Consider the following 25127-nt stretch of genomic DNA (forward strand, 5'->3'; position numbering starts at 1 on the left):
GAAAATACTAAGGACAATATCAGTTTAGAAGAGGGTAATCCTCAACTTCTAATATTCTTATGTCTTATCAAGAAAAAGAAATAATCCACTCTTAATCAAGATTAGACAAAGCTTTGATATTGTAAGTGTACTCTTGTCAATCTGTTAAAGACAAGATTATGATAAAGCTAAATAAATGAGTGAGACTTCTCTCAAAGAAAGATAACAAAATAGAAATATCTTGATATATATATATATAAAGAAAGAAACTGGAATGGCTATTGCCAAAAAGTCAAGAAAACTTGAAACCCTTGAAACTAGACTCGAAGCAAGAAAAGAGTTGAGAAGAGTGAAGAAGGCTTCACTCTTGTCACTATATATACAATCTAACTAAGGGCTACGTGGCAACGTTCTATAGGACTCTAATATGTGTTGACTTTGTAGGACTCATGCCTTGACTTACAAGGTAAATTTTTCTACGTGTGGGCTACATAGTTAGCTTGGTCTTCAAGCTAATAACATGTGTGGCACATGGCCAACTTATTGACGACATTTCTAATCTAAAAAGTCAATTAAAGACACCTATAAAGTCAAAGCAGTATCTATAAAGCTTCTAGGAATCTTCCATACCAAATACTATAGAATTAAGTTACTTTTATCTACTTTTACTTACTTCTACCTATTTATATATGTAATAACTGGCTTACATGAGTATGTTCGTGACACTATCTTGCAATTGGCACATCACTTCTTGCAGGTGTTACTCATGCTTTTCACAAATTTTATTATATACGAGGATATCATCAATGAAGATAATTACATACTTGTTTAAAAGGTCCATTAAACAATCTGTTCATTTGACCTATGAAAGTGGCTGGAGCATTAGTGACGCTAAAAAAGAAAATAAGCTATTTAAAATGTCCATAATGTATATAAAATATTATCTTTTTAATATCTTCTTTTATAGTAGTTATCTATCAATATCCACTTTGGAGATCCAATTTGCTAAAGATGGTCACATCTTGAAGTTGATTAAGGAAATCATCCACGTGTGAAATTGGATATGGATTCTTAATAATTTACTTATTGAGGCCTGGATAATCGATGGAAAGGCAAAGTCTACTATTTTTCTTGAGTGCAAAGAATATAAGTACTTTCCATAGTGATGTGCTTTCTTGAATGAGATCATTCTCCTAAAGTTCATACAATGTCTTTTGCAATTCTTCAAATTTATTTAGTGCCAAGTGATAAATTGACTGACTTAGTAATTTGGCTTTAGGCACTAGTTCTATTTGAAAAGGGGTACTGTGATTAGTAGGCACGCTACTAGATAGATTGATTGAAAAGACATTCCAATATTATCATATGAATTATTCTACTTGTTCTAATCCTTCAATTTTCTTTTCTACCATTGATGCAAGATTTGGAACCACCATATATACTGGTTGCTTATACTATATTTGCTTCTTTATAAAGATCATTCCTACAAATAAGTCTTTAGTTGGAGATTATTTTTTCTCTTTACTCAATGCAGAGGTACAAAAAGTCACCTTGCATCTACCATCTTTAAAAAAAATTATCCTTATTATTCAATCAACTTGCTTATTTTCTACCTCTAGCCATGACATACCAAAGATAACATCATATCTTTACTTTTTTACCTTAAACCTCTCTAACGATATAAGTATCAGTCAACTTCAAGATTTCTGCTTCACATGTTTCATTCAATACATTCTTTTGGTCATTTGGAAGGTATATACTTCCTCCCTTGATTACTTCAGTTTTAATTCTAAGTCTTTCAATAATTTTAGTCAAGATGTAATTTTTTATAGAGCCACAATCCATAAGCACTCAACATGATTGCCTTTTTAGTAGTTCCGTTAGATGTACCAATCTACTCTTTTTATAGTTATTTGAGGCCATGGTATTTGTCTTTGAGAGACAATAACTATCCCTAGTACTGGCCCTCAATGCCTTTATTAGAGAGCCTTGATTTTCTACTTTGTTTCATTATCAACTTGGTGAATCTTGAGATTGTAAACCTACCTCGTTTTATTAATGCTTGAATTTTGATATTTTAGACAATGTCCAATTTGATGGCCCGGCTCTCGATAATAGAAACACAATCCTTTTTGTACTAATATTTGTTGTCTATGTCGTGTCAATGATCCTTCTAGGACATTAATCTCTATTGACATTGATTGTTATGCCATAGTATTAAATAGCAACATAAGACTTTGTATTATATGTTATGCTCTATGATTTTTGAAATCTATAGCATAGACCTTTTTTGCAATCCTAATTGCCTCTTTAAATATTTGTGTGCTCCTTATTTCTACCTCTCGCTTGACTCTAGGTTTCAAATCTCGTAAAAATGAATCCATTATCTTCGCCTCTAAAATATTGCCAATTTGGAGACATAGGGATTTGAATCAAGAAACATAATCTTGCATCAACCTAAATTGTGTAAGATTTATCAAGTAATTGTGTGCTATCTTCTATCCATTGATGGACTAAAATTGATTCTTAAACTTGGTCTCAAACTCCTCTCAATCACAAAATCTACCTTCAGCTTTATAGCTTTGAATTCAATATTGCCACTAAATGGCTGCCGCATCTCTCAAATAGCTAGCTGGGCACATAAATTTTTTAGTGGTATTTACTTTAGATATTTGGAGGTATTTTTTCATATTAAAGAAACATTGACGTACATCTTCTTGTCTTAAAGTTCCACAATATGTATTAGGATTACTAAATTTTAGCCTAGCAAATGTCAATTTTCTTATCCTAAAGGCTTTTATTTGCCCTTGTAAAGTAATTATCTGGCCTAAGAAGTGATGTATTTGAGCCTCTATCTAGGATTACTTTATCATATCTCTCATATTATAATTCTCTGTTGGAGTTTCTTATTGTAATGTCTTTTTACCTTTCCGTTGACTTTTTAAGAATAACTCAAGGTAGCATCAACCCAATATCCAATACCTAATGTGACCACAACAACTTATCTTAAACTAAATGATGATACACTACTAAAGAATAGTCTAACACTTACTCCAATATCAATAAAATTGGACCAGTCTATTTTAAAAGTCTAAAACTCTTCTAATCTACAGCAATATAAAACCTCATGACAAAGTAAGAGAATATGAACGAGAAAAAAATTTAATAGAACTAAATAGAATAAGACACAAAAGACAAAATTGAACAAATAAAAATAAAACAGAAAGATGCAAAACCAAATTTTATTATGAGAAAAGATCCGAAGCCATATTTGACCAGATGCCCCAAAAGATCCTAGCTAGTCTTATTTATACTTTATTTTACTACCTTGGACTTCTTAAAATGTTCTTACATGATGGACCTTACTTAGATATCCACCTTAAATTCTTTCTAGAAGGTTCTATGGTAGGTCCTACTTAAATAACCATCCTAAGCTCTTTTTAAAATGTTCTACAATGGATCCTATATAGTCTATTAATTTAGCTCCAATTCTAAAAACTTCCATATTTTTTCAAATATGGTTCCAACTATCTATCCCTATGTGTCAATAATAAAAATATCCTATCTATACCTTGTTATAGTTTGGTTGTATTAGACTTATGATTTTCTACTTCAATAACATAAATTTGAATTATGCTATAGAAAAATCATACTTATAAGAAATTTAATATATTTAAAGATTATACTTCTTTAGTCATAATAAAACTAAAATTTGAAAAAAATCTAATAATATTAAATATTATTAAGGTAATATAGCCATTACTTTTTTCTTCTATTTTTTTTTATAAAAAATATCTTTAAAAGAAAATAAACAATCATTTATAATTTTATATATATATATATATATATATATATATAGATTTATTTTTTTAATTAAAGATATTTTTTATTTTTTAATAATATTTTTATTTATAAAACAAGTTAATATTCTTGAATCAACTAAATAAAGATTTTAATTTTTTTTGATCCTAAACAAACATTTATTATAAAATAAAATAAAATATCTAAGAAAAGAATAGGACTTTATTAGGTATTCTATAAAGTTCTAGTGATCTAATTCTTATTATAGCTAGTCAAACTTATTTTTTAATATAATATTTCTTTTGGCAATCATGCTCATTATTTTTTTATTATATTTCATTTTTGGAGAATGTTAAATAATATACTTATATTATCCACAATATAAGTACAATCTTTTTTAACCACATTGAGTCTTTTCTTACTTAGTGAAGAATTTAAAATATATTATATCAATTTGCATATATTCTACCCTTGATGAATAAATTTTTAAAAACTTAGAAATGATCATTATAATTTTATTTATTCTTTTCTTTTCAAATCTTTATTTTTGATGCATTTTAAAAAGTTGATTGTTGCATGCAATGGCTTAAGTAATAAATATTTCTAATGAATCTATTTTTGATATTATCAATAATAAAATCTTTGACATCATCTCTTAAACTACATTAAAATTTATTAATAAAGACATTATCATTTCAATCCAGATTGTAAGTAAGGTTTTATAATTTAGCATCAAAAATAGTTTTGAACATGATTTTTTTTGTAAATATAAAAATTTGATCTTTGTGTTTCTTTTTCAACCACTTTTTCCAAATGTAGCCATAAATTCTCCTAAAGATAAATTTAGACCATATAAGAATTATAAATTTTTTTCTATCAAGAATGCAAACCAAGAAAAAATACTTTTAAATTAATATGTATCTATGAATCCAACTTAAATAAAGTCATTAGGATATCGATAATGATGTAATCTTAGATAGAACTTACTTTGTTGTTAAAATCCTTAAACTTTTGATCTTGTTCCATCAAAATTTTGTGAAATATTAATCCTTGTACTTTTCTTATTTAATGTACTAAGACTTCTTGTATTCAGTTGTAAGGCTGATATACTTTCTTTTCTTAATTCTATAACTTCTTAGCATAGACTTTAAATTTTATTTTTGACTTCTAATCCTTCTTATTTGGATAGTTATATATGTTCTTGACATAATACTACTTAGTTTTAAATTAGATACATTTCTTGGCATCATTAACTCAAAAGAAGCCACCAAAATATTATTGTTCAAATAGATAGTACATGCCTTTCAACTTGGTCAAGAAAACTTTTAGTATTATTCATATTTAGAATGATGAATGCTAAATCAATTCCTTATGAGAAATAGATATTAGATCTTCTTTGGTCACTCACTTCTAATTACAAATAGTATATTGATGAAAATATATGGAAAAAAATAAGAAAAATATAGATATAAATGTATAAAATTCTTAGATTTAAATTTCCAATACATATTTGTAATATTTGGAATTATTTATTATGATAGAATTTCTAATTTTTTTTAATTGATATTCATTTATAATCTCATCAAACTACAATCCCACATTCAAACAATCTTCATTGCATCAAAATTCTTTTTGAAAGCACCAATGATACTAATTACTATTAAAAAAAATCTATGTATAGAATTCTTCCTTAACAAAGTTATATCTAAGACTTCTTCTATAGTTATTTTTTTAGTTTTTGCAATGACTTATAATATAATGGCAATATCTTATCAACATCCCAAAAGTTGATTAATTTTATCTTTTTCATCTTATTGGAATTCTTTCTTTCTTTCTATATATATAACTAGAATTTTATTTTTGGTTAAAATATTAAAAAATATATATATACTCATTTTTTTACTTTATACTTTTTATAAACTAATCCCACTTAAATCAATAAAAATAAAGCAGTATAATATTGTACTGATATAAATTTTTTTAATAAGATTTGGCCTAAGTCTTATCCAAAAAAAAATAGTATATTTAGGATTATTTTTGTCTCAAACTTGGTGAATAAGGAATATTATTGAATCAAGATTTATCATATGTAAAATTCACTTGGATATAATACTTGAAAAATTTATGTAAAGCCACAAATAATTATAATTAATTGGAAAAGTGTGAATTCCACTAATTGTTATGTACCAATTATCGAAAAAGTGTGAATTGTACCAATTGGTTTTTATTTTATTTACTTAATATATATATATATATCTATATATATATATATATATATATATGTTGATAAAGCTTGATTCTTCAAATAAAAAATTCAAATAAATTTTGGAAAGTTATATTATTGATCTAATCTTGTATCGTTTTTAATAAAATAAACTTGATTTTTGACTCTACCATGGACTATTATTGTATATCTTGGCTAAAGATAGTCTAATAGAGACATTAAAATTTGTTATCAAGTATTTTTTGCATATGATTAATGTGAAATTTTTAAAAAATAAAATGGAAATGGTGATTTATGAATATCTTATGCCTTCTAAATTCTTTTTGGAACTAGCCTTAAATAGATAGCATGTTTAGATTTTAAGCATCTATTTGGATTCAAAGACATGCATGCCATTTTCAAGTTGTAGATATAAAAATGTAGTCTAATGGTGATGAGACATTTTATTTTATTAATTTATTTTTCATTTGAAGAAACAATGCTTTATTTTACAAAGTATCTTGTAATATTTGTTTTAATATTTTAGTATGTGACTGATAAGACAGTAGAGTGGGTATATTTTTGGTTAGAATGTTTAGAACGTGATAGCTCTCTACTTGATCCCATTTTTCTTATCATTTAAAAAAACATATTAATAAAAGCAGTGTGTTACACACCATTCAGTAATAAAAATAAACAGATTCTAGGATTAAGCTGATAAACATAAGGTTTGAATCAATATTTTGACAGAAAAGTTCTTAACACATTTATTATGTACTCTCTACAATTCACTCTGAAAATACAAACTAATATGCACATCACCAATAAACAAGAATGTAATAAGTTAGTGTAGAATTAAATTTATGCGAATCTCAAGCACCCCAACAAAAAAAATCCTTTAAAATAATTGCCCGAGAAGCAAAATCCAAGGCAGAATCAGAGAATCACGACGGAGCACATTCTCGCGGGTTGATGACCATGCATCTCGGCCGGGTCAACCCGCTCACTCGCGGTGCCATGCTGGCAAGTCCCGGGGGAAGATTCCCCCGGGAAGAGGGTATATTCTCACATATGGTGTACATTCATACATTTAAATATACGGAGTAGGTACGTGGTGAAGAGAGCTGCTGCGGCGCCCGATGCAGTACCCGTCAGCAGGGAGAGAGCACGTTCCGCCACACGTCGGAGGCGGAGGAGCAGCACCGCATGAAGAGTATATGCTGCGCCGAGGATGCGACTCCCTCTCTGTGCTGCTCCCCGCCTCCCCCCGCACCACACCATGCCAGACGTTACTCTCGCAAGCTGGGCACCGCGCAGGTCGCCACCACCGGCACATGTTCTGGTGCACTGCCAGACACTCTGATTGCTCTTCTCCTATTGATACCCCCCTTATGGAGCCCCTCCTCGCTTCTTGTCACCAATTCTGTTCCTCTGCCGAAGTTGGTGGCGTGGCCACTCTTCTCGTCCTGTGCTAACGCCTTCCAGCTCGTGTGGACAAGCGTTAGAGGTGAAGCTTGTTCCACCTCCAGGCGTTCGCGCTCGAGAAAGGATTCCTTCGTGTTGAGTGTTCCAGTTTCTTTGCTCTGCTGGATGAGTGCGATCAGGGAGTTTCCAGTTTTGCGCATGATTGAGGTGTGTGGTGGTAGTGTGAAATCTTGATTAGCGAACTGCTGATTTCTGCGTCAAGGGATTAATGCCCTTTTTCGCTTTGAGATTGTTAGTTTGTGTTGCTGTCGCAGGTGGTTGGAACTTGTTCTTGTGCAGTTTTTTTTTTTTTTTTTTTTTTTTTTTTCGAATTTGATGGTTGGGAAGTGATCGAATGCCAATGTGCTACGGAACGTGAAATCGTTTTGCTCCTTCTTGAGAAGTTTTCTGTGCCGCGTATGAGAACTGTTTTGTGCAGCCAACTGAATTCGTGTTCGATCGTGACCCGAGTTGAGTCTCGAAACATGGATGACATTTTCCTCTGCTATGGCTTCTCTGTCACATCTCTCAAGCCTTTGACTTGTGGAATGTTATTAATAAGAAGTCGGAACCGTGCAGCTCATTCTTGGTACGCTGATTTCAGAGTGTTCTGCCAGGAGGCGTAAATTTCGAGGCACGCCGGGGCGAATAGAGTGGAGTTTATTGAAGCGAATATTTTTTGACTGTTATCAGGGCGAAGGTGCCGGGGTGTTGCGAAGAAGTCTTCGACGACAGCTCGGCGGTGTAGCCGGGGTTCCATCAGAGTTCACTTCTTACACTAATATGAGCATTGAGGTCGCCGTTACTGCTGCTCCTTCGAATGGCGGAGTAGCGAATACGAGCAGAATAGGTGTGTGGCATGTTTTGTGTTCATTACCGATCTACGCCTGAAATGGCCTAGTTTCGTGTTCAGAAGCGAAACAGTACGAATCTAATCAACCTAATATAAGAATTAGCATACTTGGCACGAAAAGATTGTCGCATTATAGAGTTACCGTACCTATAGGTATTATACTTAAAAATTCATTCCTGACATACTTCATTCCATTTCCATGGACATGGTTTCCCTTTCAGTTATATGTAATGAATTGTAATTTGTATTTCAGTGAGAACATTCTACTGTACTGATTGTATAGAGTTTTATTTATTTATGTACAGGCTTAGAAGCCGGTGGAAACAATACACGAAACGAGAGGAAGGCTGGGAAAGGTACTGGAGTACAGGAACCAGCTTATTCTCCTGCATCATGTTCTCGTGGATCGTTGTATTACTCTGAAACGAGTAACATCTTGAATGTCATATACTGTTGGTACCCATGGAGAGGTGATCTTTGTACTGGATATTCAGCATTCGTCTATTGTTGTTGAATTCTACGATTCTGGGCAATTCTCCTCGTTTATCTTGTCAGGAATAATAGGTAATAGCGCATTTCCTTCTTTTATTGGGGTTTCAATTAGTTTCCTTAGAACGATTCGTAGTCAACCTTCTTGTAATCAAATTCTGGTTTCAAAACAATTGTTGTAACAAAAGGCATTCGACGTTAGCTTGTAAATTGTGTAGATTTTGGCTGTTGTTATAGCTTTCTAAGCAGATTTATAATTTTTGAACATGGCAGGTAGGAGGAGGAGGCATGCAGCCGAACAACGGAGGATTGAACAACAAAGGTGGGGTCAGTATGTAGAAGAAGAAGACGAGGGATACAGCGTAGTGCTTCCTAGCCCTCCTAACTCACGTCGTCGTGCAAGGCGATCTTCGCGACGGAATTGCGCTCAAGATGACCTGCAGGAGTGCCTGAATGAATTAGAAAACGATGATTACGTCACAGGACTTGACGACAATCTAGACCTTCACTTGGCATTGGGTAATCATCTTGGTATCTTTCCAGGGAATACTGCAGATTGTCTTGCATCACGCTTTTGTTCCTTGTCCGATGCTTTGCCCTTGCTATTAGTCCGGAAGGTATGATTGGGGTGGGGGGTTTGGCCATCTACTATTGAGTCAATTGTTAGGGTTGACAGATCATTAATTTTTTGTGTTGTCGAAATGTTTTGTTCCTTTCTTTATCTCCCGAATTGCTGCAGTGAGATTATCTCAATCCCTGTGATGAACGCTGGGTCCTGAGTGCTATAAGGAACTTATTCTGATCTCTGTACCTGTTGGTGTTGCAACAGCGCTGTCCGTCTCAATCACGGAGCAGAGCTCAATTGCCCACGTTCAACACATCGGAAGTTCACACGTATCTGTCGTTGCTGACATGACTTATGAGGTTTATATTTAACCTTTGTCCTTAAGTAAATTCTGATTGGTAAACTGCTTTTATCAACACTTTAGAAATTGGTCGTTGTAAAAAAATCTTGTTCGACTGAGCAAAAGTTTGTTACAATTGGCAGAGTCTGGTGCAGCTTGAGGATGTGCGTTGTGTAGCTTCTTCTGCAGTAGTTGCTGCCTTGCCGGTATGCTGCATCAGTATCGAAGGAGCAGCACCTGTCGGTCAGGCATCAGAAATGTGCCTAATCTGCCTAGGAGAATACGAACACGGCGATACACAGGTCAAACTTCCATGCCATCATGGATTTCATCAGGCCTGTGGAGCTGAGTGGTTGCTCAACTACTCTAAGCTGTGTCCTGTTTGCAAACTTGACGTAACAGAATCAGCACCTATCGAGGCAACGACGTGTGTGTAGCTTGTTTCCTGTTAATGCATTCTTTTGTCCTTGTAGATAATCTGTGAATTCAAGTTGAGTTTCACTGCACTTACAGTTGCTCATCAAGCAACCACCTCTAGTTCTGTCGACTGTACACAAGGTTAGCCGCGGTATGGGGTTGAGATGACATAGTTGGACCTTAATTTGCATTGAGGCGTGTATAAACCGGTTTCCTCAGCCATGTATAAAGTTGAAATGAAATTCAAAACGAATCTCCATCTCTCATTACTAAATGCGTCATGATGTTGCCATGAGCAAGAGTTAACACCAATTATGTGATATAAAGTGACGTGAAAATTGGCCGCATGAGCAATTTACGTGGCTGGTTGTGTTTAGAAGTGCAATACAGTGGCATTGAATCTTACAGTGTCTGGTGAAATAAAATAATTCGTTAAGTCTCCATCTAGGTCGTCATCCAGCAGAGCGTGCGACAAATCAGAGCACAGGAAACAATGGCATGATGCCATGACTCTGGGCTGATGATGAGGTGAATGTATGCAAATAGACCTGGGTGTATTCTGATCTTTAGTAGAGTTTCGTGACAATTAATTTTTATTGGCTAAATGTTTGAAATTCAAGGCATGAACGGATTTTTTAGTAGGTTATTAGTGGCTGGAAATCTTTTTAGTATCACATATGTACTCATCGAATATGTGCACGATTGGCATCACAAGTGTGATGTACATGAAATCAATGAATGAATGGAATGGGTAGGAATTAGCGCATTCGTTGGCACTGAGGAGAATGCACCAAAACTGCTCATAGGTGTGGACGTGGCGAACCGTAAGGTGGAAGGTTACACGATCCAATTCTTCAGAGTATAATGTTGCTATCCTTGATCGGGGAAGGATCCAACGTCTTTGATCCTAGTCTCATTGTTTTGTCACTTGATTTTTAATTTTAATTGTATTTGTGGCTTCACAGCGATGGCATTGCTCAAACTTTCCAGCACACTTTCCACCTCCGCTGTAAGCGTGGTATTGTCACCTCCACGCTCTTCTTCACCTGCATCTCTCACTGCACACTCGAATGCTCTCTCGTGGAAACGCTCATCCTTGCCCTCTCAAGCCTCGCCTCTTTTGTCTACGATGTCGTCTCGTGCATTGCCTTCCGGCGTTGCGTCTCCATGCGCTTCTCAGGCTACCGGGTAAGAATCAGGCACAGAATTCGTTTGGAAGGACTCACTTACGGTAGATTTGACGAAGTTACAAATGGGTTTTTGATTTTGGGAAACCTGTGGTACGCATTCGATTGTTGGAAAAAGGGGCGATGGGCGCGAGGGTTTCGAGGATGAAGTTAGTTGTATTACATATCGTGGTCATTGTTTGTGCTAAAAACCGCTGCAGCCTGTAATTTCTGGTGCGATTGCGAAATTGAGCTAGATGTTGCTACGTATGCAGGGTTTCGGCAAAATTAGCTGACGATTCGAGCGCACCGCATGAGACCAAAGGAGTAAAGGTTCAAAGCGGGGAGGGTGGCCTCACCAAAGTCGTTCTTTCATCTCCAGACGGCAGGTTTAATTTTATATGTAACTAATACAGTCAATGTGTTGGTTGATTGTCTTGTCTGATTGATTGCGATCTGTATTGATTTTGCCTCACCTTGTACTGTGCCACACCACACATTAGTACTCGCAAAAAAGTGTTAGTATAGGGGATGATGTTTAGATGTATTTATATAAATGGGATGCTGAGATTCTGATGAAAGAGGCCCTTCTGTGGTGCTTTGGTGTGGCTTGTAAGCAATGAAGCACAGGTTTACTTATTTGGAGCATGTATCACTTCATGGAAGACATCGGATGGCAAGGACTTGTTGTTTGTTAGGCCCGACGCTATATTTACTGGACAGAAGCCGATTAGGTGATGCCTCACTTTACATCCTCCTACAAATTCAATAACAGATAAGATGCTAAGAAAACATTAATCAATCCCGGATTCATGTAGGATACCTTCAAGAATCAGTGATTTTGTCGACTGCAAATATTGTAATCAGCATTGTGACTTCTATATAGTATACGGAGGTTTGGCATTTGTGTCAAGAGTCTTCATATCTTGCACGACTTTGAGTTTTTGAGCTGAAACTTCTGCTGATGCAGTGGTGGGATCCCTCATTGCTTTCCTCAATTTGGTCCAGGTCCTATTCAACAGGTAATAGTCCCTTTTCTGCTTATTAGTTATAGGAATATCTTTGAGTATGTCTAGAGCGTCTTGAGCAAAATTTTTTCCACTTCCACTGAAAGAGGCAGTACTGGGGTTAGTTCCTGTTACAGATTTTGAGGCAAGAGGAAACATGCGATAGCTTTGTCGTATTTATCATATCCAGAGGATTTAATGTTTGGTGATTATATCAAGAGAGTTTAAAATCCAAATGTTTAGTTCATTCTTTCCCAGAGTTGATAGCGGGGATATCGCTTCATCTGTACCGTATTCTGTTCTTAGCTTTTTAATTTCCGGTCAGTTCTGGATGCTGTGTGGCATTAAGCACTGTTTCTGAATGACGAAGAATCGTATGACCTCTTCATAATGAGATAGAAAGACGTGGCTTCTTTTGTTATGCGAAGTGTATATGTTAGCTAAGCCCACATCATTGACTCTGAATTTCAGCATGGTTTCGCACGGAATATGTTGTGGGTTATTGAAAGCGCACAAAGCGATGATGAGACCACAACTCTCGTTCTGAGCTTGCAACCCAGCGACTACAGTCGCAAAATATGGCTTCACGAATTTTCGAACACATATAAGGTGAGGCAATTAATTTAGCGCACCCTCATGAATTTCTTATGAATATTTTCTCAAATAATGTTAGCGATTTGAATTCTTCAATCCCCAAGTCTAGTAATCTGGTACGTATACAAGGTACTAGGTTTGTTGTTCGCTGTTGTTTATAGTATTACTTTATTATTCGATGCGTACTTTTCAAGAGGAGAAGTAATAGGTTCATTCATTTTTGTCCTAACAATAGAGTTCTCTGTGTCTGAAATATACAGATTGTGTTAGGTGTTGACAAATTGACGACAGAGTTGACGGTTAAAAACACCGACACCAATCCCTTCTCCTTCACGGCTGCACTTCACTCCTACTTCCGGGTAAGTGAAAGAGGCTGATGGGAATGTTGTGAAATGCTGTGAATCATGATCTTGATAAACCTTGTATGTGTAAATTGTATTGATCCAATAAAGGCTATTTCTGGAATGTGTCATGTGAACCTGAGTGCAGGCTGACATTTCTAAGACATCAGTAGCGGGATTGAAAGGCTGCACAAAACTTGACAAACCGTATGAAGATCCTGCGAACCCTATTCAGGGCTTGGAAGACAGGTTTGCTACTGAATAGAGCATTCCTCTGTTTTGGTGTTAAAATTTAAGTGGTAACAGCAGATCTGAGTGATGATGTAAGATTTTCTTGGATCCATCTGTTTTAAGCCGCTTACGATGTGATAAATGTACTTAATATGCAGGAATGTCATCGAATTTCCAGGATTTGTGGACACTATGTATAAAAACACTCCTGATGAGTTGTTGCTGGACAACGGATTGGGCACCAAGATTTCCGTTAGAAACGATGGGTTCGTTTCTTTCTCAATATGCTGATGCTTCACAACTTACAAATTATTGTATCTTGCAGATTTAGTTGCGAGGACACTTATGTTTATGTTAGGATGTTTACCTCCCTATATTTCAAAAAACCTCCCGGCATGCATCATGTTCTCTCATGTTACAACAGATCAGCACATAACCCTTCTTAAGCTGTCTCCTTGCTGATTGAGTCCAATTTTGAAATTTTGACTGGCTTTGCAGATGGACAGATGCGGTGCTTTGGAATCCACATTTGACTTTGAATTCCTCTTACAAGGATTTTGTTTGTGTTGAAAACGCCCAGGTATTCTCCACCCAAATTGACCCTGCTATCTGTCTTTTTATGTTTTACCTTACATTGTATGCTGCAGTTCGAATTGATCAAGTACTCATCAACGTATGCTTCAACGTATTTTTCAGCTTGTACCAGTGGAGCTCCAGCCAGGAGAGTCATGGACAGCCAAGCAATATCTCAACCCTGTGTAAATTTTGCGGCGCTATAGTCGATATCCTGTGTATTACAGATATTAAAGGAATATTAGACAGGAGCTTGTATTCAGAAGCTGTTGAATCAATGGATTAGCATTCCTTTACAAGCGAGAAATTTAATCGCAGTGATGCGAGTTTTGCCGAGACTCTCACCCTCGTATTAGATACCTGTCAACGTCATTTTAAATGTATTAGAAATTCCGAAATTACTGAAATGCTTGCTTGAGAGGTGGCCAGAATAGTTTGTGGCGCATGTAACGCAGAAGCTCATGGATGGATGTCCTCATCAAAAGCACGTTGCAAACACAGTTGCGTTCGTTCGCATTGGTAGCAGCAGATGTTTGGAAACGAAATTCGTTCCATTAACAGGGTCCAGTTGAGATGTCCAGTTGAATGGCACGAAACCTGGACATCTCCTAACGGATACCACAGGTTACACCATTCGAAAGCTGCTGGTGATGAAGGATTCTATCTATGTGCCTCCAGTAGCTACAATAGCATCAATTCAAGGAGAGGTATTCCAGCTTCACACAATCCAATGACTGACCTCATGGGGGCATACACGACCTCAGAAATATTTGGGGCCGTGCAAGACGTGCTGTTTCTCCATACGGCAATGCCACAGTTCACAGCTCGTTCTTCAGGTTGATTCTCACCACTGCAAGTTTGTATCATTACTCACGGAAGTCCAGATAACAATGCTGCACATTTAAACACATTTGGTGTGAGAATTAGTTGTGCTTCAAACAGCATATCAGAGTTTCTTCTCTACATTATGTGATGCTAGCTTGGTGCTGGAAGCATTATTAATTTATGGGGTAACTGAGGTGTAAGACAGATGATACCTCGTTCTTGTTACTCAGCAATTCCTTGGTTGCATGACTGAGAGATGAGATGCAGAAGTCGCACGAGGGAAATATTTTGCATTTGTTATCTTTTCAGTAGACTGAAAGGGGATTGGCAGTTATGTATTTGCACATGCAATATACTACAATAGTTGATATCTTGCATTAGTCGGAATCTTCTATGCAGAACTATGCAATCTTGAAACTCATCTTGTATCACAGAAGTGGAATGTTCAATGGAATTCAGGAAAAGAGGCTCAACAAGCTATGGCGTTCCATGGCAATCACCGGCATCCTAACAGATCCACCACACGCACTTCTGATACCCACTATCATAGAACGGTTCTTGAGATGAAGCCACGGTTTTCTGCTGAAAATGGACAATGGCTTTTAAGCAACGGTGTAGGTAGACTCTGCAGCCCTCGCCACCTTTGTTAATCAGTTCCTTTCAGGAACGACATGCTGAACATGGAATTTGCAGGCTCCTCTTCTCTCAGCTTGATCCTCACCAGAGGTCATACGAGGTTGCAAAATCCGTTATAAGTCCACGAGGGTCCACGAGGGAGGGACATAAGATTTGCCATTGCAGATGTGCAATTGACGTGCTTGCGATTCTATCTGTATGACAATTGCAGAGGCTCTGCAACTATGTGATGCGCCGAGAATGAAGGACAACAAAACCGAAACTCCTCTCTCTCTAAGGAAGCAGTGTGTAATCTACCTTTCCTCGGAGACATCGGCAGCAGTACGAACACAAAATGAATGCGTGAAGAGGATAGGAAGCTAGAACTCATGAAGGCACCTTCGAGAATATGTCCGAGATAGCTACTTGAGGATGTCCACTAAAGTTGTAGCGGCAAAAACCAGAAATAGAACTCCTCCAGTGTACGCGATTAGCTTCTCGGAGACGTACTCACTCAAAAAGGAGCCTCCAAGCACCGCTAACGCGGTGGCCACGCCATGCCCAGCAATGGCACCCGTGACCACTCCGGCTGGCGACGACGCTGCTGCAAGCGCAATGGTGGCGAAGAATGACTTGTCCCCCCACTCTGCTACAAATACGAGGACAAATGTTGCTGCAATGGTGCTTGCAGCAGCTTGCAACCCTAAGCTCCCGTCCTCTGACACTCCCGCTATGGCTAACTCTGCATCCTGCTTCTCATCCTCGCTTTTGGAACCCTCCATGGATGCGGCGTCTAACAACGTTGAGATGCCGAAGTACACCAGCAACACTACCGCGGCCAAATCGTCCAGCGGCAATTGCGTGGTTCCTAAAGTGGGGATTAAATTGTCTAGGAGATGGAATGCGCGCCCCAATACTACCGAGATGACTGTCATTGCCGCCAGAGCTCCGAATGTGCCTGTGAATACAGCGATGTTCGATTTCCGCGTTGCGAGTAGGGCTGCGATGAAAAACGTCTTGTCCCCAATTTCAGAGAAGAAGATGAGCAGAAATGCCGATGAAAACCCGCTCTGAAAATCGCTCACGTCCGTCATGAGTCCCGTGGAATCACTAGAGCGCGCCACTTCCAGGCCCAGACTCTGTGCGAACGCGGGCATGCACACCTGCAACGCTACCAAACCTGTTAACACAGCCATCTTCGACAATCCCATTCGCATAGAGTCGCCATTTTCTTCTAATGACTCTACTGATCCAACCAATTGTCGTTTTTCTTCCCTCGCTACGCCATAGTTGTTACTCTTGTTTGGGACTTGATATGTCTTTGATCCATTGGGTCCTCCTACAATGCTGCCATTTAGTTGAAATCTTGCGCCGGAGATGGAAGTCAGAGGCGACCTGTTCACGACTAGACGTGACAGGGTCCAAGGAGATGTGCTACGAATTTGGCTTTGACGGCGACCCTTAGATGAGATTGTTGCCGAGGTTCTAGAATTCAACAGCGAAAAGGTGGCACAATCAGACAGAGCCTGCAATGTTAGAGGCATGATTCTCAATTCTTGAGCTAACAATCTAGATGCTACGGCTATGGCGCGCGCGTGCGATAAAGACAGGACTCGCTGTGCAGCTTTTCTCTTTCGCAAACATGCAATCGAAGGTCAATGGGAAAATTCTTCGCCACCACTCGCGCGACCCCGGTACAATGAGCACAGCAACATCCGGAACAGTGTCGAATAGAGCTACATTCCTGTTGTACCCACGTCCTCTTTTAACCCCAGGCCCCTGTGGTCCCCAATTCCTTTGCGACCTCTAAAGCGAATTGCTCATCCTTCAGAGTGGAAAGCATACAGAAATCCTCCTGATCAACTGATGTTCATTAGCGATGGTTCACCATTGAGTTCCGCAACTTTGCCAATGCCCAGCACCCATTGCCTCTCCGCTTCCGATAACGCAGCGCTTCGGAACGTGCAATACAAATGCCAAATTCCTGGCATCCCTGTCCACAGATTTCGCCGCTCCACTATATCCGATGCTATTAATTATTACGCGATCCATTGCCCTGACGCCGTCCGGGTGAGGTCAGAATCCCTGTAGTTTATCCATCCGTGAAGGGTTTTTTTTAGCATATTACTGGAAGTGGAGGATTTATCGTAGTTTACAGTCTATGCAATAGAGTGCGGTGACCATTCGAATGTGAAGACCCGGTTGAGATTTCAATGCACAAGAAGTGCCGGAATGACGCCATATCTCCCTTTGTGTCATTCGACTAAGGTAGGATTGAATAATTCCCTCATGATGGAGAACTTTCTAAGGCTGTAGGTAAAAGCGGGTGTGGCAGGATTGCAAGTAAAGTTGAAACTCCACTCCCTGTAAGGAATTTAATCTCGTCCCACCAAGTGAGGATTTCAGAACTAACGCTGCTTCGATTCTGAAACTCGGCATCGTCGATGGTTATGTGGGTCAAGTCGCAAAATTGCGAGAGTAAGTGTAAGAGCAAAGCAAGTAACTGAGGAGATATTAGCCCACACTGGAAATGTTCAGCCCTCAGATTTCCTTCTCGGCAATTAGGGACGTGATATAGAACAGTGCTGCAGCGACGAATTCGTAACAAGACGAAAACCGCACTACTTCAACTGCAAGTGGCTCACCTGTATCCACAAGACTGAGCCATATCTGTATACTTTACCAAAAAGGTTAGTGCCTCTAATAAGCCATCTAGAGATGACTGCTCCTTACCATCACCCTTTTGTGGATTGGTCTTATCACCTACATCTCGCATCAAGTGGTATTGGCTGGTGCCATAACTTGAACGATTGCTTCGTCTGAAGCATGCTTCTGCGAGTCTTTTACATTGTGAGCAATGATCATTATGATACTGTCGAATTTCTGTATGAAAATGATAATTTTCTCAGAGCTTGTCTGTCAATTTCTATCCTCAAACCTTCTTGTAGTGGGACACATCTAAGACCTGCGCAAAGGTGGGAGACAACTGTACCAAAAGAAAGGGAAAACTGAAACAAACTGGCAAATGGCAACACGATCATTTCAGCAACCGCATTGAACAAACAGGAAAGACAATTGGAGATAAACCTGCTGGATGGTTTCTTGCTGAAAGGCGATTTACGTGTAGGATCCCTAGAGTTCTTGCTCGCTAACGCTGCCTCTGCCTTTGCTGCAGCTCGGCCAGCTTCCAATGTCAATATGTTATGCAAGTTTTCGAGTATCTGATATTTGAAGCCTCTGCTACTAGGGTTTCCATAAGATAGGCTATGCCCTTCATAAGTGCGCCACAAGGAAAACGACGCGGACTCACCACAGCCAATGGCTGACTGCTGATCGGAACCACCCAAGACACTACGAGAGTAATCTCCGTATCTCAGTCTTGCAACTTATCTAAGGGACCATCACAATTGAGTCGGCTTCCTGATCCCGGCATCGGCAAGAAGCTCCGGGACTTGACGAATCCAAAGTGGGTCACCAAAAACAGTGTACAACCAAAGATAATATTGTTCTAATACATCCGTATCCTAGCTTTTTCTGTCTTGCTATAGGACACTTTGAGAATCAACTCATTTTGTAATTAACGGAAGCATTACAGGAAGGATGCTCTCCAAGTTCTGAGTTCTACAAGGATACTCAGTACCTTGAGCGAGACTTGAACTTGTTCTGTAAGCAGACCTCTGAAGCCACAGCAGACTCAGCAGGAACTATGAACGCTTTGGATTAGAGTGCAGGATCGACATTTCATCTAAAACCAAACTACTGGCGTCAAGAGGCAGTGCAATGGATGACAGGCCGCCAAGCTGGAATCAGGAGAGGCAAATAGAACGGAACGGAATGAATTCATTAACAAGAACGTAATGTACAAGGCCTGGCAAGCCTGATATGGCCGACTCCAACGCACGTGTAGAACCGACCGTCTCAACTTGCTCTACTGTAGTATTTTCACCTAATCGTGCTTCATCCTCAACCTTGTCAACGTGAGTGTAGGCGTCATCGAGGGTCGCCAAGGCAGCTTTGTTCCTCATCAGCCTCCCTCGCAGCTTTCTCGCAGTGGCACGGCTTCTACAACAGCAGTGCAATCCCAAAGCTCACTTCAACCCCACGTTGCAGTTATTGCCTCACTATTTCCGCAAATGTCATTATCCTATAGACCACCTATTTGTATCGCTTTCGTCTGAACATAATTACTATACCTTGTCTCATTCAACAACGATCCACCATTTTGCCTATAACGACGCTTCTGAGCCTTGTGGTGACAATAAGCTCAAACTTATACATGCAGCGGCTGCTGGTTTGTTAATGAACTGAGTTTAGGAGTAAACCGTAATGGAAGACACATTTCCTAGCGCTGCAGCAGCCGATTCAACGTGCTGAAGCAAAAAGTCGTAAATCTTTCGCTTCAAACGAGCTTTTGTTTCAATCCATTTAGGACCCAGTCCATCGCCCACCTCGTCCAACCAGTCATTCACTCGCTTCAATTGCGACAACATAGTGGCAATGTGGCAATTTTCCTGCTGGCTCATCACTTTGGCTCCGTGCAGTGGGTCATCCCTCTCATTGCTGGCTGAGGTAGCCTCATGGAAGCCCACATCCAGAGCTCTTTCCATGAAGTTGAGGAACCACCACTGAGCTTCACTCTCCAGTTGCTTCGCCAGCTCTGCGGTTTCCGCTACTCCCTTTCCCCTCACCCATACAGGTGGCGGCGTTGCAGCACTTCGAGCTGAGGGCGCCTTCGGCTCCACGGATTGCGATTCAGGAGACACCTTGCTTGTTGTTTTGGAGCTCTTCCCTAGCCCAATTCTGCTGATTGCGCTGCTTCGTCGAGAACTCAGCACAGGTCCCTTCATAAGGAGGAGAAGTCAGCATCATGATATGCTTTCCAGGCATAACTCGGAACTAACCGCTGCTCATACAATTAAAGTTCAGGATAAATTTGCACCATAGGAGTGGAGTTTGGGCTTAACTGGAGACTGCGATCTTGATTCTGCAGCGGTTCTCTTTAAATTGGCGATGTGGCTCACAGATGACAGGGCAGGGCGATGGCTCGGAGACGTTGGAGTTGATAAAATGTTCCTGCTTGTTACAGAGGGTGAGGAACTCCTCCCTCGGGGCACCGTGCTAGGATTGTCCGGTATGACCTGCAACGGCGGATTCGAGGTCCTCTTTGGCGCGTTACGAAGAGCATTACCTGGTGTGGATCCGGCTTGTTTAATCTGAGTTGAAAAATTAGCTAGATCAGAGGTGAGAGCAGCAGTGACCCAATTCGCAGCGCTCAAGGACTTTTCCATCACAACTTGAGCCTTCCCAATCGCCGCCTCGCTGATGTCGTCTGCGAGAGTGGCAGATTCTGGAGCGTTGCGAGCTGTAGAGAGAGCATTTGATACGATCACTGCATGTTTGAGAGAATGGTGGAGGCTCAGAAAGAGTTCAACAGAGGGTTGCGGATGATCAATGCGCGCATCAGAGCACAGCTCCGCAAACATACTGCACAATTCACAGGAATCGTGAGGGACTTTTCAACAGATTTCGATTCCAAATCCCTGATGATGATTCATTCAAACGTTGTGAAGTCTCAGTTGTAGGAGAGAAGCACTACACGGTAATTAACAGGTTGCTCGTTTCACTTGCCTGAGATTTTGAAGGACGCTCTCCGCTGCTGAAGCTTCTTGAAGTGCTTCAGCCGCTGCCAGTGCTGCAGCATCCCTCGACTGCAATGCTTTCTGCGAACACATCAAAATCTCAATAGCGAATTCATTCCGAAAGGTGATACCGCACATCAATGTTACTTTAAACCCACGACCTGAATACTCGAGAGGAACTTGGAATAATATGTAGTGGTGCCAGAGTGACTGCAACAACTGACCTTGCCAAACGTGGCGAGGTTGCCAGGCAGGGAGCTCCAGGAGTGACCACCGGAGTGTCTCTGAAATACATCGATGTCATTCACAGTGGCGCTGGACGTAGAGTGGGTAGGGGAGGTGGACCCTACCGTAGAGCTAGAGCTGTCTGTTCTTCCTTGGTTCGGCCTCCCGCTTGATACCTGCGGTGACGACGATCTTTTGTCTAACAACGACGTTCCGTCACTCTCCACAAGCTTATTCCTCAACCCAGACACCTACACATTCAGGTTCAATCAGCCATGCTACGTCAAGCAATCCGAAACCTGCTCGCCATGGCCAGAACTTGCTCGAAATGCAAGTTGAGAAAAGATTTGTTCACTCACCGACGACCACAACTTAGCCTTCACGTCTGGTTTGGAGGTTTTAGGCTGAGGACGATCTTTGGAGTTCTTGGCAACGGCCAAACCTTCCCAGCTCTTGCGCAGCGTGTTCTTGACAGCTGTAGTGACTGGCTCAGCAGCTCGACCAGTGCTACCATCGATGCGTTTCTTGGTGGCATCAACGCTGTTTACAACTTTACCTGTGCTCACACACCTTTTAGTGATGGGCGATGTTTGCTTGGCCCTGGAAGTGATGGTGGAAGAATCTCTGTAGGAGATAATACGATCATCGGCACGAGCCACAACGCTCTTGGGGAATGAAGATGCTGTTGTTCTTTCGTCTGAGAACGTACATTTCATAATAGACTGGGATCGTGAAGGGGACGAAGTTTTCCTCTCCTCTTTTAGCGCCGAGGTACAATCTACATTCACTTTCGGATGTTCTGCGCGCAGTTTCGACCTCGAGATTGTCCTTCGTTCCTCCAGCGGCACACTTGACCTCGCAAACTCGGAACCAGGCTGGGGCCTGAACGACACCGTTCTGGCCATGGTGCCACGCGCAAATTTCTGCGCCCCGCAGTTGTCCGATGAAATTTCAATCGTCTTCTCCAACACAACTTCCACATCCTGAAACCTGGAAGAAGGAGACCTCCCGATGAGCCCAGTCACGAACGGCCCGTTCGGTTTCGCCACATTCTTCCTTACAATGCTTTCCACGGAAGGTGGATCAAACCTGCCATTCAATCTGTCATCACAGGTCAACAAATCTTCAGCAGCCCGACAACTCGAGGCAATCAACTTCATCGGATCAGGCTACTTCCACCCACCTGTTAGAATCGCATCTGGTGTCTATGGTGTCCCAGGTGCGCAAATCCGGCTGAAACAGATCCGGTTGGACTGAAACATCGATTGCCGACGTGGGCACAACCGCGGCCACAAGGTCTTCCGGATTTCCCACACATTGATGGCGCCCAGGCACAAGCCTCACTCCTCGAAGTAGCGGCACTGGGGACCCGGCCTCCAACCTGTCCACGTGAATGTACTGTCCCAATTGCAGCTTGTCACTAAGGATTAAATCGTTATGCTCCTCTCCAAGCGAAACGTACATGGCGTGCGACGAGTCTGAAACCTTAATGTAGAATCCTTGGTTAGGCCAGAGCTCGCTACCGTGCAGCGCTGGCATTATGGAGATCACTTGCAAGAGCGCGGAGCGGTGCTCTCCTGCAGCCTTCACATCTGAGTTGATATGTTGCAGGAGCTTCAGCAGAATCCCCGGCGTTAGGGTGACCATCCTATTGATGAAATACGCAGATGTCCCTTAAAAATCACTGCTGTAAAATGCGCGTCGGTTTCACTTCCTAGCTAGATTAATGCCATCTCGCCACTTGCAGGACGCCCTTGATAAAAACAAATAAATAAAATGAAGATGGAAGTCTGAAGAGTGTCACATTGGTTTGCTCAATCGATTTAGCTCTCTCGACCCGGAAACAGCCATCTCCTTTTCTCGAAATCCCTCCAATTCCGTACAGACTCAGGGAAATTCAATCGATAAAGAGTCTGATAGCTTCTGACAAGAAGAAAGTTCAAGGAACAGAAATCCAGGTTTCTTCATGTGCAAACTAGCACGTAGAACTTCAACTTCACACAGCACCGCATGTTCAACGGGAGCTCCGTGTATCAGTGCAAGGCTCGAGTGGTCGAACATAAGTCTTCTCGACAAATTAAGAGACAATGCTAGGATCTGTGCCTCGAGAGTTGGATGATCTTTGGGAATCGAACACCCCTCCTCTCCCACCAATCCTTTTCACAGAATCAGCTCAAATATTACCGCCCATGAACCAAGATCTGCACAACCGAGTTCCTTTTAAATTCACTACACCTGCTCGCTGGTCTAATTTCGCCGCAAAACCTTCGAGTTGATGACAAGTGCTTCCAATTCTGAACCACCATCTGAAAAAACTACTATCCGACACACTAAACCCATATTTCGAACCGACTGATGCAACACCAAAAAAAGGATTCCTTGTCTGCTCAGCTTCAAGACCTCCAGGGCATCACAATTCTGACCCACAAATCGCCCCACTCATGGACCTACGGTGGAGCCCATCGAGCGACTTGCGAGGAACCACCACTCGACCACGCATCCACAGCTTCTCAACCTTCGAAGCTCCGCACCGAGAATTGAACTCTTCCGCAAGAAGGAACATGGTAGAAGAAAGGAATTATGACGTGAACACTTTACCCTCGGCCGGTCCCATCTCTCGTTCTAACCTGGTGCGCAATCCGCCAAATGAATGAAGTACCGACGCTGAGAAAGAACTACCAGAAACACGACGAATTGGCGGCTGGTGTGGAGTTGCGGATGCATCCAGATGGTGCATCTTCTTGACACAAGCTTGGGCCAAGATGTAAGCAGGTGGTGGAGGAGGGCGCAACACAACAAACCTCGTCAAACCAAGGTGGGATTCAAAATGGTCGCAGCTGCCCCCTCTTCTGGTTTCCTCTCGTCTCCGTTCTAATCTCCTCTTCTCGTTGCGTGACCATCAATAGAACGAGCTCCGTATCCTGCTCTTGCGCCACCGTATGCGGACCACTTCTCCTATCCCACCAACGCTCTGGTCAATCTTCGTTGCTTGCCGCTTCTTCGGTGGGTCCCACTTTTTTAAAATGAAAAAGAAATCCTCTCTCTCTCTCTCGCAGTTGCGCTGGGCACTTGCCTTTTCCTGCCTTCTACTTTCATTTCATCGACATGGTCGACAACGTCCAGCAGTCAAATCCATCACTCCAGTGGTCACTATCTGGCCCCATGGCACAACCTTTCATTCCGGTTGTTTCCATCTGCCTCGGTCTGTGTGGCGCTGCTTTGGCTCCCACCCCAATCTGTCCTGCCTTAACAATATCCTGCACATTGTGCCTCAATCGCCTTATCTTGGTCGCACGCCCTGTGATCTGTTTTCTTTCTACGACGCGATCACACATGCTACAAGCAACGGTTACATGGTTGGTGCTGCTGTTGTCGGTTGACGAGAACTATTTCTGGACCCAACACTCTTTCTAATTCTAAGTGTGGTGAAACAGCGATGTGGAAGCAGCTGGCCAATCAACCGAGTGTGAAATGAGTGGATTCGATGCCATGATCGCATTCCAAGCGGTCGACAGCTCCTGCGCATCTGCTGGGTGGATCGAATTGTGGGACAGGCTCGTTGGCATTGGCGATGTGTTTTTGGAATAATGACTGCCTGTCAAAGCGTGCATTCATGCGGGAAACTTTCTGAAAGTAGAGCCTCCATCCAGTTGTTGTGGAAAACCTTTCAGCAGCGGACCCCAGCAATCGCGAGACACAGCGGGCGATCACCCTGATTGTCGGGGGGTGGGGGCATCGGCTCTTTCACGCTGAAAACAGCGAGTAAGCCATGAATAAACCAGGCCCACGGCGGTCAAGGC

At 40.9% G+C, this 25127-nt stretch overlaps 5 protein-coding genes across 6 annotated transcripts; 3 read left to right on the forward strand and 2 right to left on the reverse strand.

Moving 5' to 3' along the window:
• The first annotated feature begins 6955 nt into the window (after nucleotides 1-6955).
• LOC112276675 (uncharacterized) lies at nucleotides 6956-10364 on the forward strand. The gene is made up of 7 exons (XM_024508213.3): nucleotides 6956-7006; nucleotides 7091-7615; nucleotides 8027-8297; nucleotides 8606-8770; nucleotides 9063-9308; nucleotides 9619-9713; nucleotides 9838-10364. The coding sequence occupies exons 1-7, from the start codon at nucleotides 6956-6958 to the stop codon at nucleotides 10129-10131; spliced, it is 1647 nt and encodes a 548-aa protein (XP_024363981.3). The 3' UTR covers nucleotides 10132-10364.
• A 577-nt stretch (nucleotides 10365-10941) lies between these two features.
• LOC112279058 (putative glucose-6-phosphate 1-epimerase) lies at nucleotides 10942-14361 on the forward strand. The gene is made up of 10 exons (XM_024513128.3): nucleotides 10942-11299; nucleotides 11553-11666; nucleotides 11895-12011; nucleotides 12248-12299; nucleotides 12756-12893; nucleotides 13139-13237; nucleotides 13368-13468; nucleotides 13609-13716; nucleotides 13949-14030; nucleotides 14147-14361. Exons 1-10 carry the CDS (start codon nucleotides 11079-11081, stop codon nucleotides 14210-14212), a joined length of 1098 nt encoding a protein of 365 aa, XP_024368896.1. The 5' UTR covers nucleotides 10942-11078; the 3' UTR covers nucleotides 14213-14361.
• A 145-nt stretch (nucleotides 14362-14506) lies between these two features.
• Nucleotides 14507-15872, forward strand: LOC149989777 (uncharacterized). Its single transcript, XM_090248257.1, has 2 exons — nucleotides 14507-14859; nucleotides 15308-15872. The coding sequence occupies exons 1-2, from the start codon at nucleotides 14553-14555 to the stop codon at nucleotides 15496-15498; spliced, it is 498 nt and encodes a 165-aa protein (XP_090104383.1). The 5' UTR covers nucleotides 14507-14552; the 3' UTR covers nucleotides 15499-15872.
• On the reverse strand, nucleotides 15272-19134 carry LOC112279057 (GDT1-like protein 1, chloroplastic). The gene has a single exon (XM_024513127.3). The coding sequence runs from the start codon at nucleotides 17005-17007 to the stop codon at nucleotides 15886-15888; it is 1122 nt and encodes a 373-aa protein (XP_024368895.1). The 5' UTR covers nucleotides 17008-19134; the 3' UTR covers nucleotides 15272-15885.
• A 149-nt stretch (nucleotides 19135-19283) lies between these two features.
• On the reverse strand, nucleotides 19284-24317 carry LOC112279056 (protein CORTICAL MICROTUBULE DISORDERING 2). 2 transcript variants are annotated; one of them, XM_024513126.3, is made up of 7 exons: nucleotides 22511-24317; nucleotides 21687-22416; nucleotides 21327-21578; nucleotides 21092-21183; nucleotides 20428-20947; nucleotides 19786-20304; nucleotides 19284-19525 (listed from the first exon to the last, which is right to left on the reverse strand). In XM_024513126.3, exons 1-7 carry the CDS (start codon nucleotides 22972-22974, stop codon nucleotides 19454-19456), a joined length of 2649 nt encoding a protein of 882 aa, XP_024368894.1. In that variant the 5' UTR covers nucleotides 22975-24317; the 3' UTR covers nucleotides 19284-19453. The 2 variants fall into 2 exon arrangements, with proteins under 2 accessions (XP_024368894.1, XP_024368893.1); XM_024513125.3 differs by having other exon boundaries at nucleotides 21687-22428; nucleotides 22511-24316.
• Nucleotides 24318-25127: the final 810 nt, after the last annotated feature.

Source organism: Physcomitrium patens, chromosome 2, assembly GCF_059467195.1.
Source record: "Physcomitrium patens ecotype Gransden chromosome 2, ASM5946719v1, whole genome shotgun sequence".
Lineage (NCBI taxonomy): Eukaryota > Viridiplantae > Streptophyta > Bryopsida > Funariales > Funariaceae > Physcomitrium > Physcomitrium patens.